Source organism: Vipera berus, assembly GCF_964194415.1.
Source record: "Vipera berus genome assembly, chromosome: 4".
NCBI classification, from domain to species: domain Eukaryota; kingdom Metazoa; phylum Chordata; class Lepidosauria; order Squamata; family Viperidae; genus Vipera; species Vipera berus.
In genome coordinates, this window is record NC_138206.1 from 97,361,221 (window position 1) to 97,375,182 (window position 13,962).

General features: G+C 37.0%; 1 protein-coding gene across 1 annotated transcript in view; it reads right to left on the reverse strand.

Annotated features, from left to right (window-relative positions):
* Positions 1 to 2,309: 2,309 nt before the first annotated feature.
* Positions 2,310 to 13,962, reverse strand: part of STK24 (serine/threonine kinase 24) — a 28,849-nt gene continuing 17,196 nt past the window's right edge. The window contains exons 6-11 of the mRNA XM_081326829.1: positions 13,114 to 13,299; positions 11,656 to 11,801; positions 10,426 to 10,549; positions 8,852 to 8,920; positions 3,217 to 3,353; positions 2,310 to 2,536 (exon numbers count right to left, since the gene is read on the reverse strand). Coding sequence (XP_081182955.1) covers positions 2,500 to 2,536; positions 3,217 to 3,353; positions 8,852 to 8,920; positions 10,426 to 10,549; positions 11,656 to 11,801; positions 13,114 to 13,299 — 699 coding nt within the window. The 3' untranslated portion in view covers positions 2,310 to 2,499. The remainder of the gene's footprint in view (positions 2,537 to 3,216; positions 3,354 to 8,851; positions 8,921 to 10,425; positions 10,550 to 11,655; positions 11,802 to 13,113; positions 13,300 to 13,962) is intronic.

The following is a 13,962-nucleotide window of genomic DNA, read 5'->3' on the forward strand; positions in this document are numbered from 1 at the left end:
TGCAGTTTGAAAGACTTAGCTTACTTTTAGATTGCTTAGCTATTTCATTATGCAAAATGGGAAATTTCTCCACTCTACATCAGCAAATTTTGGTGCCCTTAAGTAAAACGGTTACGACAGAAATATTACCTTAGTTAATACACAGGAAACTGCTACCAATTGCCAAAGAATAATCCTGAATACATACAACACTGCAATGCTGGATTTTTTTTAGGACAGTTCTAAAACAATGTTTAAAGGATCAATAAACAGTACTCTAAAGTTACACAGTCAGAGTAAAAATGGGACTCGAAACAACAAAAGGTGTTTTAGAATTTAAATTTCATTACAATATAATGCAAAGACAATTTGCTTTCACCAAGTTGTTTCATGTATATCAAACAAATGTCATTTTAAAATTCTATGCATATTTACAATTTATTGGGATTAAGTCAAACTGATATTTAAATAAACTGCACTGGCTCAAACAGCAAACTGGCAAAATAGTAATCTTTTAACTGGTTTAAAATAAACAGTGTTTGTTGGAAAAACCACATTTGTAAAAGAACATAGCTCTAACAAAATATTAATTTACTAATTTCAAAGAGCAAGTCATTGAGGTTTTTTGGTTTCCATTTACAAAATATTTCAGTCAACATTCTTGCAATCAAAGGTTACCAGATCTGGGAGTGCATACAAGCTTAGCTGAAAACTCAAAAGAGATCTCTCACCTATCTTATCCTAATTCAACATGTAGCTTACATCATGCTACATTTCACAGACTGTAAACACTGGGGTAGAGACTTAACACAAAATCCATCCAGTTAACATCACACCCACTCTGATGGGATGGCAGCATGGCTGACTCAAATATAAGGCAGTAAAATTTAGTAAATAGTTCAATCTTTACATTGATGAGACGATATTACAGGTCCTAAATATGCAGTGAGTTCATTTCCATTGACACAATGTGCCTATCCCTTAATCCATTATTATGTTTTTCTCAAAACAAAGTAGAAAGGAGATTTTCACCCAAGGCTTGGTCATAGGGTGAAATCATTTACAGCAAGTTGTCTTTTAGAGTTACTATGTTGATTTCATGTTGAAATCGAAACAGTGTAATAATATTGAAAACATGTTATTGTAAATCAACAAAGCCCCTTCTAAAATTCTTGACTAACCACACCCTTTTAACTACATTTTTATTCCACTTTCTCCAAATACCTCAAAATAAAAATTCAGATGGGATTTCTATCATGTATTTATTTTAACAATAGACAAGAATTATACTGTACTAGTTCTTACCTCTTAAAGTGAAACTGCAGTTTTTTATTTTAGATCTTAATGACATTTCATATATCTTCCTCTACCACACAATGAATTGCAGATATTAAACTAAGACCAAATTCTGATTTCAATGATTGTAACTAAAGTTGCTCACATTTTTAAAATTCTTTTTATAACCAGCATTTTGCAAAACTGCCATTATTTATCCAGGATTTCTAAGAAGCATATAAAAAAGTGCCTTTTTCAGTTATATGTTAAGATTAATTCCAAAATAAAACTATTAAAAACAAATTTAAACTTTGGATTGGCACAATTTTAAACAAGATATAAAACCATGAAGATAAGAGAGAACTCCAAAGAATATGATGTCCTAAATTAAAACAATCAGTTTCGTACCATGATTAGAAACAAAAAAAGAATGCTACTGTCTAACAAAAAAAAAATCTGCATCTGAGGTATAAACCAGATTTTTATAGCACGGCTTTATTTCTGACCTATAAACAAAGATCAAGCAAAACCTGCTATAATACAATTTAAAATTTTTATCGAAACAAAGACAAGCCTATAATAAGTTGATCTATCTGTCAAAATATTTACCTCACTAGTATCATCTACAGAAGTACTTGGCAATTTGTACAGAGGAATCCGTATGCATGTCAAGCAAATTTCAGTAAAAAAGTGATTATATACAAATTTGTACATAGAGCCAATAATACATCCAATTCACATATTTTTTTTTACTTAAAGCAGTTGCCTTCAACTCTTTCAAACCCCAAATCCATGTTAAATGTAAACATGGAACATGGGATTGAATTCCAGACTTCCATTTCTTTCTTGAAAGAAAATCTTAAAACAAAGAAAATGGTGGCAGTGCCACTAGTGCACACATTTCAGGTTGAAATGCCACCCACCTATGGATCCTTGAGCTGAAGGCCAATGACTTAACACAAGATACCTGAGATTTCACAATAGCTTTAGTTCCTAACTGAAATCCTAAATTTACATCTCAGAAATGTAGAAAGATACCTCCTTTGAATATGTGCATTATTATTATTATTATTTTAAAAAACCCTATACAGAGTTGAAAAACAGTGATCTTGCTAAAACACCTTCTTCTGTTGTTGATGCACCTTCGGGAATGTCCATGTGATTGCCTGCCAATTGTGGAAGACCAACCTGAGAACAGGTGCCTGCAGGAGTCTCAGTGAAGTAGCAAAGGTGGTCACACAGACTTCAATGGGATGAACTGCTCCCTCCAGATACTGAGTACCTATGAAGAGAAAAAGCATGTCATTAAAACCAAAGTAGTGAACAAAATGTTTTACACAGCAAATAAAAAATCTCTCTCTTGCAAATATTTAGAAAAATATACTCTTGCACTTAAAAGCAGAGTCCTTAGCAAGAATTAAGATTAGGAACCAGCTACCTTTCTTATAGGTTTTTAAAATTTTCTAAACATACAGTACCAATGGCCAATACATACCATGCACAGTATATAAAACAACTTTCACCATCAAAGAATATTATGAGCTTTTTTTCTGATTTTATATCTGAAATTGAAATAGCCAAAACATATTTGCTATTCTGGAAGGATCTGTGACTTTCAGCAGCAGGGATGCTTGCTTAAGTTCACCAACATCAAAACAAAAAGGCAAATATTTCCATCAGTAAAATACTATGCTGACCCTATTCTGATAGAAGCTAATATTTGCTATGGTCCAATAGGAACAGTCCAATAAAAATTAAAACTGCTTTTAAGTTGATATTGCTATTTTAGTTCATTAATAAGTATTCTAAACATTCTAAGAATATCATCATCATCCTTTTTATAAAGACCAAACACCGCTCCAATGATTTGAATATGAATAATGATAGGAAATGGGTGTAGTAACTATGTCCAAAATGAATGTTGTTGCTGTTATTGTTATTATTATTGTAATTAATTATTACCTCTGAAGCCGTTGTACTAGTTCAGACACCATGGTATCTGAAATTCCTGGGCAAGCTTCTTCAGCTAAATAAATAGCCTCTCTCAGTTCTTCTATGGAGCCCATGTTCCCCCCACAAGCTTGACTTCTCTCTTTCAACTAAAAATCAGAAGGGGATTAGTTCGAAGCATCTGAAACATTTGCAAAATAAATGTGTATGGATAAAAAAATAATAACAACAGAGCTCTGTGCTTTGTGTGGAAACATACAGGGTGCTTATAAACCATTTTATAGAGTCTGAATAAGCCTTAAATCAATGCAAATTAGAAAATACACATTTTCTATGCAATGAGCTTTAAATTAGCAACCGTTTGTCAATTTACATAAGAGACATAATCCAGATGGTACACTGCTAACACTACAGGACCATTTCTGTTATTTTGATCACAACTACTACTCTTCCTCTTTACCACTCCTATTTCCCTACATTAGAAATCCTTTTTAAAAGTAGAGGGAAGCAATACAAGTGAGGCTGAGGTGTTCTAAAAAAAGACTTATTACACCGCATCATTTTCACTACATTTAAAATCCTAGCATTTGAAACTGGAAGTGAATTTCCACTGGTAGAAGCCAAAAAAAAAGAGATATTTTTATTGCCTTTTAAAAAGGAAGATCTTACTATTGACTAACACTCAGCAGAATAAGAGTTTAAGAAAGGGCAAAGTAGGAACTGCAGTACTAAATGCCTAGTTAAGTCTTATGTGGAACACCTTCACATACGACAGCCAACAGCCCAGGTCCTCCTTCGCCGGGAGTTTTTTGGCATCACAATGGAAGACGAGCCAAGTTCTCCCACTGTTGCTGGTTTCTCCACCCACCCTGCTCTCAATTGGCCTTAAAGCCATGGAAAAGAAGCAGGCTCCTCTTTCTTCCTTCAAGGCCAGTTCCAGTTAGAAGTGAGAAGTCTAGCCCTACCCCCTGCGTGTGGGATGTCTCAGAGCTTGACAGACTCCTCTCTCCTATTTAACATTCACATGAAGCCGATGAGGGAAGTCATCTGGTGACACAGATTACTCAGCTCCTTTTTCACCCAAGTAATGTCTTCAAAGCTCCGTCTCCATTTTGGAGGTTGTGAGGGTATGGATGGAGAAAAGGCTCAGGCTCAGCCCTAACAAGATCAAGTGCTGTGTGATTTAGGACGACTAGATCATGGAGATCCTCTATCTTTTTTTGTGGAGAAGAAAGGGCTGCCCCAGTCACAAATTGTTTGCAATCTGGGGATACTTCTGGTCTTGCATCTCATGCTTTTGGAGCAAATGGCAGTCTTGGCTAGAGGGGCTTTTGCCTAAATCCATTTTGCATGTCTATGGCAACCGTGCCTAGATTGAGAGGCTCACCTATTGGACACCCATGCCTTAGTGACTTCCTTCACTGGATTATTACAAGGCGTTCTAAATGGGACTCCCTTTGAAGATCACTTGCATGCTACAGCTGATCCACAGTTCAGCAGTGCAGGTAATTATGGGCATATAATACTTTTATCAGAAGGTTTCTGGCTGTAAAGGTGCTGGTTTCCTATCATGCATAAACTCCTCCATGGTACAACCAGAGGTTATTTAGGGGTTGGTCTATCAGTGTTTCTGCCTACCCAAAAAGTTTGGATCCCATCAATTAAATAGTGCATCAGGTGGGATTTGGAAAGGCCATCATTGCCCTGAGATCTGGATGCTTCCAACCATGCTGGTTTTTAGAAATGTCATGGCTTTTCCCTTGGACTCTGGGCCAGGAGACTGCATCAACCATGTTTTGATATTAATGCAAAATTAATTTTGACCCCAGCACTACAAGTTTATGTGTATTTATATTTGTTGTTGTTGTTAGTTGCGAAGTCGTGTCCGACCCATCGCGACCCTATGGACAATGTTCCTCCAGGCTTTCCTGTCCTCTACCATCTTCTGGAGTCCATTTAAGCTCACGCCTACTGCTTCAGTGACTCCATCCAGCCATCTCATTCTCTGTCGTCCCCTTCTTCTATTGCCCTCAATCTTTCCCAGCATTAGGCTCTTCTCCAGTGAGTCCTTCCTTCTCATTAGGTGGCCAAAGTATTTGAGTTTTAGCTTCAGGATCTGGCCTTCTAAAGAGCAGTCAGGGTTGATCTCCTCTAGGAATGACTGGTTTGATCGCCTTGCAGTCCAAGGGACTTGTAGGAGTCTTCTCCAGCACCATAGTTCAAAGGCCTCAATTCTTTGGCGCTCAGCCTTTTTTATGGTCCAACTTTCACTGCCATACATTGCAACTGGGAAGACCATAGCCTTGACTATACGCACTTTTGTTGACAGGGTGATGTCTCTGCTTTTTAGTGTGTTGTCTAGATTTGCCATTGCTTTTCTCCCCAGGAGCAAGCGTCTTTTAATTTCTTGGCTACAGTCCCCATCTGCAGTGATCTTGGAGCCCAGGAAAATAAAATCTGTCACTACCTCCATTTTTTCCCCATCTATTTGCCAGGAATTGAGAGGGCCGGATGCCATGATCTTGGTTTTCTTAATGTTTAGTTTCAACCCAACTTTTGCACTCTCCTTCTTCACTCACAACAAGAGACTCTTCAGTTCTTCACTTTCTGCCATTAGAGTGGTATCATCTGCATAACTTAGGTTGTTGATATTTCTTCCGGCAATCTTTATCCCAACTTTTGATTCATCTAGCCCTGCCTTTCTCATGATGTGCTCTGCATATAAGTTAAATAGGCAAGGTGACAGTATACAGCCTTGCCGGACTCCTTTCCCAATTTTGAACCAATCAGTGGTTCCGTGACCAGTTCTCACTGTTGCTTCTTGGCTCACATATAGGTTTCTCAAGAGACAAATAAGATGGTCTGGTACGCCCATCTCTTTAAGGACTTGCCACAGTTTGTTATGATCCACACAATCAAAGGCTTTAGCATAGTCAATGAAGCAGAAGTAGATGTTTTTCTGGAACTCTCTAGCTTTCTCCATGATCCAGCGTATGTTGGCAATTTGATCTCTAGTTCCTCTGCCTCTTCAAAATCCTCCCTGTACTTCTGGTAGTTCTCGATCCACATACTGCTGAAGTCTAGCTTGTAGGATTTTAAGCATAACTTTACTAGCATGAGAAATGAGTGCAATGGTGTGATAGTTTGACCATTCTTTGGCACTGCCTTTCTTTGGAATTGGAATGTAAACTGATCTTTTCCAATCCTGTGGCCACTGTTGAGTTTTCCAAATTTGCTGGCAAATTGAGTGTAGCACTTTTACTGCATCGTCTTTTAAGATTTTGAATAGCTCAGCTGGAATACTGTCACCTCCACTAGCTTTGTTGTTGCTCAGCTTTTCTAAGGCCCACTTCACTTCACATTCTAGGATGTCTGGCTCGAGGTCAGTGACCACCTCATCGTGATTATCAGGGACCTTAAGCTCATTCTTGTATAGTTCTTCTGTGTAATTTTGCCACCTCTTCTTAATCTCTTTTGCCTCTGTTAGGTCCCTGCCATTTTGGTCCTTTATCATGCCCATTTTTGCATGAAACGTTCCCTTCATCTCTCCAATTTTCTTGAAAAGATCTCTGGTCCTCCCTGTTCTATTGTTTTCTTCTATTTCTTTGCACTGCTCATTTAAGAAGGCATTCTTATCTCTTCTAGCTATTCTCTGGAATTCTGCATTCAATTGGGCGTATCTTTCTTTTTCTCCCTTGCCTTTCGCTTCCCTCCTTTCCTCAGCTATTTACAAAGCTTCCTCAGACAGCCATTTTGCTTCTTGCATTTCTTTTTCTTTGGGATGGTTTTGGTTGCTACCTCTTGTACAATGTTGCGAACCTCTGTCCATAGTTCTTCAGGCACCCTGTCTATCAGATCTAATTCCTTAAATCTACTTGTCACCTCTACTGTATATTCAACAGGGATATGATTTAATTCATACCTGAGTGGCCTAGCGATTTTCCCTACTTTCTTCAGTTTAAGCCTAAACTTTGCAAGGAGAAGCTCATGGTCTGACCCACAGTCAGCTCCTGGTCTTGTTTTTACTGACTGTATAGAGCTTCTCCATCTTTGGCTGCAGAGCACATAGTCAATCTGATTTCTGTATTGACTGTCTGGTGATGTCCATGTGTAGAGCCGTCTCTTGGGTTGTTGGAAAAGAGTGTTTGCTATGACCATCGTATTCTCTTGACAAAATTCTATCAGCCTGTGCCCTGCTTCATTTTGTACTCCAAGGCCAAACTTGCCTATTATTCCAGTTATCTTTTGGATTCCTACTTTAGCATTCCAATCCCCCATGATGATAAGGACATCATTTTTTGGTGTTAGTTCTATAAGGTGCTGTAGGGCTTCATAGAACCGGTCAATTTCATCCTCTTCAGCACCGGTGGTTGGGGCATAGACTTGGACTACTGTGATATTGAATGGTTTGCCTTGGATTCGAACTGAGATCATTCTGTCATTTTGAGGATTGTATGCCAGTATTGCTTTTCCTACTCTTTTATTGACTATGAAGGCTACTCCATTTCTTCTGAGGGATTCTTGCCCGCAGTAGTATACCTGATGGTCATCTGAATTAAATTCACCCATTCCTTTAGTTCGCTGATACCTAAGATGTCGATGTTCAGTCTTGTCATCTCTTGTTTGACCACATCCAGCTTTCCTTGATTCATGGATCTTACATTCCAGGTTCCTATGGAGAAAAAATCTTTACAGCATCGGACTTTCTTTTCACCACCAGACATATCCACAGCTGAGCGTCCTTTCGGCTTGGCCCAGTTGCTTCATTCTTTCTGGCACTACTAGTACTAGCCCACTGCTCTTCCCCAGTAGCATATTGGACGCCTTCCGACCTGAGGGGCTCATCTTCCAGCATCATATCGTTTTGCCTTTTGGTACTGTCCATAGGGTTTTCATGGCAAAGATACTGGAGTGGGTTGCCATTTCCTTCTCCAGTGGATCACGTTTTGTCAGAACTCTCTGCTATGACCTGTCCGTCTTGGGTGGCCCTGCACGGCATAGCTCATAGCTTCATTGAATTACGCAAGCCCCTTCGCCACGACAAGGCAGTAATCCATGAAGGGGTATTTATATACACTGAACTAAATATAATTAAACTGAAACAAATACATGTTGTCACTCCAACAATTTTGCTGTGACAACTGCCACGTCAAGATCAATGTATGCTCCCCTCCACCTTACACCTTTGGTGGAAGCAATCCTGGAGTCAATAACATGGATGGCCTTAAAAACACCCTATCCAGGATCCCCAGTTGCTCTAAAAGAATGCAATTCATGGCCTTTCTGAACATGTCAAAATCCTTTTTATATATATATGTCTATTTAAAACTTTTATATAGTTGCCCATCTTATATGAAAATCTGGGCGGCTTCCAAACAAAAATTAAAAGAATAGCAAGAAAAACAACATAAAACCATACTAAAATCGTAAGCATTAAAAAACCTGGCACCAAGTTAAGTTTCCAACATGCAATCATTCATTAAATCCTCTCCCTATGTATCACAAGAGTTGAGCTACTTCTCTTTCAAAATGCTTGAAAGGTACGCTTATAAGAACAACTCTGACTGCATTAATTTTCCCTTATTTTCTCCAGCTTTTTCATATAATCTCTAAATGGGAGAAGAAATGATTAATACAATGAGATTACCTCTGTGAATAATGGCGATATAATTGTAGATAAGCATCGAGATGCAGGGCGCCTTTGAATGGTATTTTCCTTTCAGAAAAAAAAATACACTGCAAATTAGTTAAAGGAGAATATAAAGACTTGTTAAGAAGCCAGATTGCCTGTATAATTGTGTAAGTTCTTATGCTACAAAAAAATTAATAGATATATATCAAATTATGTGCAAGGCAAAGAGCCTGTTAGAACTGAAAAATGCATTCAATCCTCAAATGAAAAATTAAATGTAGCAAAATACATATATCTGATGGAACCTTGGAATGAGCTGATTTCCTGTCAGTCAGAAAGAAAAACAAAATAAGAGAAGGGAGTACAAGAATAGAAGTTTACACCCTGATTCTACAACTGCTGTTTTTTTCTCTCCAACAAATTAGGTCTTCAAATGTTGAATCAAGGATTCTTTTGAATCGCATCTCGAGCTTTTCATTGGAACGGGTGGTCGACTGTTCTCAAATCAGGTCTGAGACTTTCAGAAGAGTAAGCAGGGCCAGCATTTCCATCTGTTTGAAAAGGGGAGGTTGGGTGGAATTTGAGGATGATAAAACATGCAACCTTTATTTTGGCCCTCAAAAAGAGAAAAATATTGCTGCTGAAAACGTTTGCTAACTTTTCAACGTAATCTTGGGGAGGGAAAGGCTTTGCTGCTAAATTCCAGTGGTAGCAATCTAAGGATGCTTTGGGGCAGTGTTTTTCAAATTGGGCACATTTAAGATGTGTGATTCAAGTATGAGGCAAACTACAAGTTTAAGACATATGGACATCAACTCCCGGAGTCAAAGTCCATAAATCTTAAACTTGCTAAATTTAAAAAGCACTATTTTAGGGACTGCAAAAACAGAGCTGGAGACAACTGGGCTCATGGTGTTTTGGAGAACATAAGCAGACTTCCAGTTCTTTGGATTTTAGCCACTGCTGCCCTTTCAACTGACTCTAAATAAGATGATGACTGTCCAGACTTTCCAACTTGCAGGATAGAGAACACATAAGAGCTAACAACAGGTAATCAAACAATAATTCATACTGTACTTCACGCTGCTTTGCAACAGCCAACCACTGTTGAAAAAACAATTTGTCTCAAAGAAACAACAACCTTGGTAAACAGCACAAGGGTTTTTTACATTTGAGTTTTCAATCTGCATAGAAGGGGCATTGTCTTACCTGAATGCCTTTTCTCAGCATGACGAGTGGAGAATCCACAGACGGTTGATCTTGCCTTTCTGCCCTTGGAGACTAAGTCAATCGATATTTGCCATGCCTCTCTTTCTCCAGCTAGGACTCCAGTCACGACTTAGTCTTAGCCCAAGAGAGACGTGGTGAAGATTGGCTCCAGCAGAAGGCAACACTATTGGATTCTCCAGGTTGTATCTTTCCTTACTTTCCTTTTCACTGCGCTGATATCAGCACTGTAAGTCTGAGCAGCTTTTACAGGCTTCGGCTGAAGCCTCAAGAGATTTTTAGCTTCTAGGCAAGCCACAAAATAGGCATCACTGTTTAAAATACAACAATAATGTCTCACAATATTAATAATCGGAAAATACCTTGTTTCTTTCCCACTCATGGAGTTGGGTCGCTCCGTTCTCCAGATTCTTAGGATCTTTTTCTCGGATCGTGAATATCCAGTCACCCGAATCACTGCCACCTGATGCCTGCTCATCTGTTTCACTTTAACACAAATAAATTTCTGACATTTACAAGATGGTCTTGTTATTTACAATGAACTGATGATAGTAGAAAATCATGTTTTAAGCAAAACAACAAAAATCTAAATTATATTAGAAATAGAAAATGGTGCGAGAGATGCTTTTATTAATTAGCAATTAAGGCTCCTGAATTTAGCTTAGATAACAAGCCTCCTCTATCTTTACGTATATCTCTTGGAAACTTTTAGGAACCAAATTAAAGCAAGCAAGCAATATAGTAGTTTATACCACCATTATTTGTCTTGATTAAAGTGTTAATGTGTGTTCAAGTTAAAATAAGTCATTTGTGGAAGTCCGAGAGCAGAAGGAAAAATCTTTTAGTAGCAAGTCAAAATACTACAAAATGTAAGATTTTGTATTTGACAAAGTAATGTTTGTATTTACTTTGCCAAATTTTGTATTTGGCAAAATTTTACAAAGTAGATCACAACCTACTTCTTGGTAAGCTAGAAAAATGTGGGATAGACAGCATCACCACCATATGGATTTGTAACTGGCTGACAAACCATACTCAATGTGTAGTCCTCAAAGGAACTACATCCACATGGAACAAAGCAAGTAGTAGGGTATCTGTACATAAAGTGGTAACAGAATTGAGTTTTACATGAATGCCACAAAATATTTCAGAAGATTAATTTCCCCCAAAAGCATCAAATAACCCTTACAATAGCTTAATTAGAATGTTCCGATAAGGCAATATTTCTCAGCCTTCGCAACTCTTAAGATGTATGCACTTCAACTCCCAGAATTCCCCAGGCAGTCATGAGAGTTGAAGTCCATCTTTCTTAGAATTGCCAAGAATTAGAAACACTGAGATAAGGCATTAGATGTTCTAGATTTCTCTAAAACTTTCTATTCTTAGAATGGTAGAGTTTACACATGTTTACTTGAATATAATTTTCAAGAACATATACTAAATATTGGCCATAAATCTTTTGCTACTTTTTAAAAGATTGATTTGGAACACATCTAAGAATAGATTTCTGAACCTGTGAATCTCATCCATCATATCTGAAGTATTCCTTTATTCTCAAACACCAAATTGATAACTTTTGGGCTCACACTCACCCATCTGAATCTTCAGAGCTGGAATTATCATGATTCTGCTCAGCCTTCCATCTTTTATGTCTGTCAATGAGATCTGTCAAATAGGAAGTTTTCTTTGCGTTTCGTATTATAAATTTGTGCTTCAGGAGTTCTTTGGCCGTTGGTCTCTTAAAAATAGAAAGTAAGTTTCTTTACTAAACTTAGTTCAGTTACAATACGGCTAAATTTATTTATCTGTTTACTTATTTTTAAAATTTATTGGCCAACCACCTTGTTAAAAGTGGTAAAATTTCCACAAGTTTTGAAGCAATGGGGGAAAAAATCAATGAAAATAGAAGAGCTATTATTTATACAGCTCGTTATCAATCCTATTGATCTCACTTCCATCCATTTATCCATGCCTCAGAGCCTCATATATTCAGAAAAAAAATATTTTGTTCTGCAGTTGCTCTTTATAGAATACATTGTGTATAATTTGGTTTTACATTTTTCATATAATGCAAAAGTACCATTTATTCAAACAGTAATTATGCTTATTTTGAATTTACATGATAATGTTTTCATTCTTGTGGCAAAATAAGCGGATAAACTCTCAGAAGCTTCTCTTTTTGTTTAATGTGGGGAATAAGAAACCATCAATGCTGTAAATCAAGATAGGGATATTTCTGAATTACTATTTTTTTACAATTGTATCACAGATACAGAAAGCTCTGTTTTAGATGTAAGTTGTGTAGAAAGAGAATACATGTTTTTCCAAGTGAAACAGTCCAATTTGTCTCCTGTAATGAATCTGAAATGTTACGATTATCAGCACTTACTACTTCTCACTTTATTGATACTATTTTATTTATCTTCTATAAATATGTTTTGCATAAACTGTATTTATGCAAATATATTTGAATATATTTCTCCACCTTTTTCCCAGTTTATTTCTTCAGTTGGTATATTTCTTTCACATCTTAAGTGCCTTATGTATCATTAAAAGTAACATATTAATATTTCATAATCCTTTTTTTTAGTTTCCCAGTTTTGGGGAAGGAGGAAATCTGAAACTAGAAAAAATAAAAATGTTTTTATTTCAGACCTTCACTCTTTCAAGCTTTCCACAAGTTTTCAATTATGGAACAGTTCCAAATATCCTATTTTATACAGAACGTGAACAAACTGTGAGTAGGACAGAAGTAAAACTTAACAGCAAGCTGCAAAAGCCTTTAATAGAATGAGTCGAAAGAAGTGCCAGGCTGAGAAACACTGCACTGAAATAGAAAATGTATACTTCTTCAAATGAAGATAGTACTCCATCCTTGATTTTGAGTAAGGAACATAAAACTTGTTTATATTTAACTCTTTTTATTTTTAAAGTAAATGTTAAAATGGCATGAACATTCATGTAGGTTTATTCCTAGGGGGGAAAAACATGGAATCAGCTCTTCTACTACTACAACATGCAGAGACATCCACCAAAATCTAGTAACTTACAAAACTGGGGTCTTTGTTCAAGCAGGCCTCAACGAACTCCTTTAAAGGTTTACTGTAGTTTCCTTCTAAAGTTGGTGGGTTGTTCTTTGGGATCAGAAATAAAACTTTCATTGGATGTAGTTCGGAATGTGGTGGTTCTCCTTTCGCAAGCTCTATGGCTGTTATGCCCAGGGACCATATATCTGCCTATTAACAGAGGGATGAGTTTATAATTTGACAGAAATGAAAAAGTGAAATCATTTACATGTTTCCTATCTTTTTACCAACTACTCATTTTCAAATGTGCCTGTTTTCCTCTCTGCTTCTTAATTTTAGCTACAAAAGTAGAATATGCATGAAATACTTATAGTTAACTTTCTGAGTCAACTTTCCAAGGTGGCTACTTGGAAAGAAATGCCCAGGGTTGCAAGCTTGAGCAAGTGAGCTTGCCTTTTACATTAACTTCAGTCAAGGAACACCATATTAGTGAAAAAGATGAAAAAGAGTTTTAGCCAAGGGTTGAAATGGATTTGGGCATAATATACATATTTCACAGAGGCCAAATCTACTTCTCTTAGTAGACATGGTCTCTAGAAATGATACAACTGTTCTCTGATGCTCTCCAGGATTTCTTTATAATGAGCAACCTACATAAATGGCAGCTACAAAGGAATTGTTGTCATTTGCCTATCAGGTAATATAAAAGCTGCATTATTTTAGCTGGTGCAAAAAGTAGCAGTTGACAATAACCAAAGAAATCAGTTTATTTTCATTTCAAATTTTAAATCTTCATCATGCATTTATTCATGTCATCCAGCCTATTAAAGAGTCTGCCTATAAGCTTCCACTGTTATTCTTCATCAGAGTGAT